Genomic DNA, 6,000 nt, shown 5'->3' on the forward strand with positions numbered 1-6,000 from the left:
TTTCTATCCCCATGCTTACTGAACATGACCCGATGTATTGCATCGCTAGAATAAAATGAAAGTAGTTTGAGGATGTACAGGGCGAGTTAGAAGGAACCACACAACGCAAAGCAATTTGGGACCTAGTGAAAGTGCTGTATAAATATAAATTCACTGTTGAAGCTTTTGTTACAGTGTGCTCAATACACACCCTTTTCTAAGAGGCAAAGCATTTACTCTGATGGTGCATTGGAATGCATTTAAACAATTCAAAATAATTGGTCACACAGTGTGTTTGTCATGGTTTCAGTGGGGGCCGAAAAGGACTTTGTTGGGGCTGGCCTGGTACAGGTGCTCCACAAGCTGCTGTCAGACGAGATGAGTGCGCCAGAGGTCAAATACAACTCCATGGTCATCATCTGTGCGGTCATGGGTTCAGGTAAAAGGCCGGCCATTTTGAATCAGCCACTTAGAAGAACTAAGACGCAGCTTTTGCGCCAATATCCAAACTAGGGCATTGCACAGAGTAGTATACTAGTACGGACATAGCGGTATTGAATTATGGTTTAGATTTGTGCTTCCTTTAAAGACTTCTACATTGGACCTGTTCTTCTCTCACCCTCCTCCAGGGCCTCTCCATAAAGAAGTGCAGGGGCTGGCCTTCATCGACGTGGTCTCCAAGCTGCGGTCGCACGAGAACAAAACGGTGTCCCACCAGGCGTCGCTCACAGAGCAGAGGCTAACGGCACAGAGCTAAAGGACTCTTAACCCCCACAACCCCCCCCGACCCCAATGCCTGCCTCATAGCCAATCCCTGCCCCCCCATTCCTTTCTACAGAACCTTCCTCCCTCTGTGCGTTTCCCATCGTCACGTGCCAAGGTATCCTGTCCCTGTCCCCCTGTCAACAGCCAGCTGTTCCAGCTAACTACCCCCCCCCCCGCGCATTCATACTCCGCTCCAAGCAGCAGCTCCATCCATATTAAAAAAACAAGGCGCCAGTAGACAGCCTTTTCGTTTCGCAATAGATAAACATACAAAGAGAGAACACTTTTTATGATGACCATAGCTGTGATACCCGTTCACTTCAATAACTCGCCAATATCGTTAAATTAAAAAAAAACATACAAAAGAACAAAAAAAAAACTGTTTGAGTTAGGTGGTTTGAAAACAAATTTAGCAGCCATGCATCCTTGCTGTGTTCTTACTTCCGTGTCCCATGTTAGCTTGAGTACCAGCCCGAATTGAAGTCGATGTGCATGTTTTAGTCCAGTTGATGGTGTATCCGTGTTCATTTTGAACCTGTCACGTACCCAAAACCACAGCCCTGGGCAAATCTTACAGAGAATAGTGTTCAATCATGTTTGTACTTAAACTGGCGTTTGAAAGGAGTTTGCTTGATAATCCCACTCAATCCTCTCTTCCCTTTTAACTTTCATACAAACCCAACTAAACCTGACTTATTGTCCCAAAAAAACCTTACTGTTATATCAGGGGAATGTTTAGAATGGTGAATCGTTACAGAATATATAATAAATATATCATGTAGAACAGATATGTCAAGTAGAATAGGGTATGGTGTTGACTCTGTTACATTTCTATCTGCAATGTTGTGAACATTTCACCCCCAACTGAACATATCCCAGGCTAGAGCTCCACTAGCACATACAAGTGCCCACCTGAGCGTCCTCAGACATGGAGGAAATCATGCGTAGGTTAGAAGTTAGAACCTCCAGAAGAACCCAGTCGCTCACTCCCTGGTCTCTGAGAGTGTACAGTGAAGCAGTCAGCCATACCAGGTATATACTGTCTGGATTTGTTGCTTTTATCATGAGTCGGGGACCAATGGGGTAGCGCTGCACATTTCAGAAGATTCCTATATCATATTAAGAGGGTCCTAAGTTATTTAACACTACCCCCCATAAGCCTGTCAGAATGGGCCAGTCTGGGGACACCATCCCCTGTCAACTTGTGGTACTGCTCTATGGTTTCTCCCTGCCAGTTCTTGGTTTGCATGTGTGATGGTTTCTCTCCCACTCGAAGTATCGAGAACATGCACATTCCAGCATGTTGGATACTGCATTAGGCACCGTCTGGTGACATAGGCATTTTTTTATTATAAATTATTTGTTTATTATCGGCACTTTGTTCTTTATTGTCAGGTATGAATGGTAATTTATCAGATTTGTAACCTTACAAAGACACAATCCAATCAAGATGTAACCACAAAGTAACTGCATTACGATATTATAAACATAAATGTTTGTTGTAAATGTCATTGATGAGTTGGCCATTTGAAAGATTGTAACTCGAACAGATAATTAAAGATGATTGCTGGCGATAATGTATTTGTTGTTCCTAGAGTTTGTACTGCCTGTTGATATATTAAGAAGAGGGGGAAGTCTTTTTCGTATTATTCATAAGCCGCTCTAATCATGTTTCATTCATTGTGTGTCAAACAGGGTTTTCTGAGCTATGGTGTCACCTAGGCTGCATTCCATTCCAAAAGGTTGCCCCCTCCTAGCTATCCTAGTTCACTCCTCTTCATGGATCTGGGACAACTAGGTAGAGGTAAGCAGGAGCCCCATCTGGAATGGAATCTAGCCTCACATGCCAGGCTTTAAGGCCCTTTGATAATTCTGGCATACATTGGTAGTTTTGACAGTGGTGATGGAATGTCCATTGATCAGATTAACATATACAGTTGAAGTGGGAAGTTTACATACACTTAGGTTGGAGTCACTAAGACTCGCTTTTCAACCACTCCACAAACTTCTTGTTAACAAACTATGGTTTTGGCAAGTCGGTTAGGACATCTACTTTGTGCATGATACAAGTAATTTTTCCAACAATTGTTTACAGACAGATTATTTCACTTATAATTTACTGTATCACAATTCCAGTGGGTCAGAAGTTTACATACACTAAGTTGACTGTGCCTTTAAACAGCTTGGAAAATTCCAGAAAATTATGTCATGGCTTTAGAAACTTCTGTTAGGCTGGAGGAGGTGTACCTGTGGATGTATTTCAAGGCCTACCTTCAAACTGAGTGCCTCTTTGCTTGACATCATGGGAAAATCAAAAGAAATCAGCCAAGACCTCAGAAAATAATTGTAGAACTCCACAAGTCTGGTTCATCCTTGGGAGCAATTTCCAAATGCCTGAAGGTACCACGTTAATCTGTACAAACAATTGTACGCAAGTAAAAACACCATGGAACCACGCAGCCGTCATACTGCTCAGGAAGGAGACGTGTTCTGGTGCTTGGCTCCGAGCGATGAACGTACTTTGGTGCGAAAAGTGCAAATCAATCCCAGAACAACAGCAAAGGACCTTGTGAAGATGCTGGAGGAAACGGGTGCAAAAGTTTCTATTTCCACAGTAAAATGAGTCCTATATCGACATAACCTGAAAGGCCGCTCAGCAAGGAAGAAGCCACCACTCCAAAACCGCCATTAAAAAAGCCAGACTACGGTTTGCAACTGCACATGGGGACAAAGATCGTACTTTTGGAGAAATGTCCTCTGGTCTGATGAAACAAAAATAGAACTGTTTGGCCATAATGACCATAGTTATGTTTGAAGGAAAAAGGGGGAGGCTTGCAAGCCGAAGAATACCATCCCAACCGTGAAGCACAGGGGTGGCAGCAACATGTTGTGGGGGTGCTTTGCTGCAGGAGGGCCTGGTGCACTTCACAAAATAGATGGCTACATGAGGAAGTCAAATTATGTGGATATATTGAAGCAAAATCTCAAGGTATCAGTCAGGAAGTTAAAGCTTGGTCGCAAATGGTTCTTCCAAATGGACAATGACCCCAAGCATACTTCCAAAGTTGTGGCAAAATGGCTTAAGGACAACAAAGTCAAGGTATTGGAGTGACCATCACAAAGCCCTGACCTCAATCCTACAGAAATCAATAGAAAATGTGTGGGCAGAACTGAAAAAGCGTGACTCAGTTACACCAGCTCTGTCAGGAGGAATGGGCCAAAACTCACCCAACTTATTGTGGGAAGCTTGTGGAAGGCTACCCGAAACGCTTGACCCAAGTTAAACAATTTAAAGACAATACTACCAAATACTAATTGAGTGTATGTAAACTTCTGACCCATTGGGAATGTGATGAAAGAAATAAAATATGAAATAAATCACTCTATTATTCTGACATTTCACATTCTTAAAATAAAGTGGTGATCCTAACTGACCTAAGACAGGTCATTTTTACTAGGATTAAATGTCAGGAATTGTGAAAAACTGAGTTGAAATGTATTTGGCTAAAGTGTATGTAAACTTCCGACTTCAACTGTATGTCACCGTTTCAAATTAAATCGAATTGTATTAGTTACATGCGCCGAATACAACAGGTGTAGACCTTACAGTGAAATGCTTGCTTACAAGCCCCTAACCAACAATGCAGTTTAAAAAATTACGAATAAGAAATAAAAGGAACAAGTAATTAAAGAGCAGCAGTAAAATAACAATAGCGAGACTATATACAGGGGGTACCGGTACAGCGTTAATGTGCGGCGGCACCGGTTAGTCGAGGTAATATGTACATGTAGGTAGAGTTATTAAAGTGACTATGCATAGATAATAACAGAGAGTAGCAGCGGTGTAAAAGAGGAGGGGGGCATTGCAAACAGTCTGGGTAGCCATTTGATTACATGTTCAGGAGTCTTATGGCTGTTTGTTTAGAAGCCTCTTGGTACCGCTTGCCGTGCGGTAGCAGAGAGAACAGTATGACTAGGGTGGCTGGAGTCTTTGACCATTTTTAGGGCCTTCCTCTGACACCGCCTGGTGTAGAGGTCCTGGATGGCAGGCAGTTTAGCCCCAGTTATGTACTGGGCTGTACGCACTACTCCCTGTAGTGTCTTGCGGTCGGAGGTCGAGCAGTTGTCATACCAGGCAGTAATGGAACCAGTCAGGATGCTCTCGATGTTGTAGCTGTAGAACCTTTTGAGGATCTGAGGACCCATGACAAATGGGTCCTCAGAGAAAGAGGACGCCAAATCACTTTGTCATGTCCCTTTTTTATTAACAATTAACACTATTAACAAAGAGAAATTAACACTATTAACAGAGAAAGAGGACGCCAAATCACTTTGTCATGTCCCTTTTTTATTAACAATTAACACTATTAACAAAGTCAGCAGGTCAACAAAGAAAATGATTTTTTGAAAGAAAAACAGTAACTTGTTCTGAGGGCAGAAAGGAGTGAGATTGGTTAAGTTCATAAAGGTCATGTTAAAGGCCATACTGGGAATCAAATGAAGGACCCACTGAATGGAAACCCTTGTTATGCCCTCTGCCACCCGAGACACCACCCACCAGCCTGACTTTTTGGTCTTTTCACTCTAAACAGTCAAAATAAATGTTAAAGGTCAACTTTAGAAAAGGTTCAAACCAGGGACCTTGTGTCTCACAACCCATGTTTAATGCCCTCCTACCTCCCTAACAGCATTTATTTTATTTAACTCTCACCTGTCACTGGTCACAAGTTTCCCCCCTGGCTGTGATTGGTTAACTTGGTTAAAAGTCCATCCACCTCGGTCATGGCTATAAGCGTTTGTTAAATTAAGTCAGTAATTTTTTTGCATTTAATCTAACCCTTATCCTAACCTTAACCTAATTCTCCTAACCTGCTACGTTAATTCTCCTAACCTGCTGCCATAAGTTCTCCTAACCTGCTACGAAAAGTCAAATCTGACAAAAGCTGTATCCCATCTTGTCAAAACCATCAAACCTCCCACTTGGCCTTATCTTTATTTCACTCTCATTGGTCCTTGAAAGCTCCGCCCACTGATAGTTGAGCTAGAAAACTGAAACCACACAGGGATTTGAACCAGGGACCTTCAGCATGGCAACCCAAGTGTTACACAATCCACCACCTACAAATATGACAGCAAGTGAGTTTTCTTTTCACTCTCACTGGTCGTTGTAATGTCCCACCACTGATAGTTTCGCTTTCATCCAACCAATCACATTCAGCCCTCAGAACAAAATCAAATAAGGAGTAGCAGGGATTC

The 6,000-nt window shown here is 42.5% G+C and overlaps 1 protein-coding gene across 5 annotated transcripts in view; it reads left to right on the forward strand.

Moving 5' to 3' along the window:
* LOC115194229 (RAP1, GTP-GDP dissociation stimulator 1) overlaps nucleotides 1–2,325 on the forward strand; it is a 56,782-nt gene extending 54,457 nt beyond the window's left edge. For all 5 annotated transcript variants that reach the window (XM_029753741.1, XM_029753739.1, XM_029753743.1 and 2 more), the window contains 2 exons: nucleotides 290–418; nucleotides 609–2,325. In XM_029753741.1, coding sequence (XP_029609601.1) covers nucleotides 290–418; nucleotides 609–736 — 257 coding nt within the window. In that variant the 3' untranslated portion in view covers nucleotides 737–2,325. The remainder of the gene's footprint in view (nucleotides 1–289; nucleotides 419–608) is intronic.
* The last annotated feature ends 3,675 nt before the right edge of the window (nucleotides 2,326–6,000 follow it).

This window comes from Salmo trutta, chromosome 5 (assembly GCF_901001165.1).
Source record: "Salmo trutta chromosome 5, fSalTru1.1, whole genome shotgun sequence".
Classification (NCBI taxonomy): Eukaryota; Metazoa; Chordata; class Actinopteri; order Salmoniformes; family Salmonidae; genus Salmo; species Salmo trutta.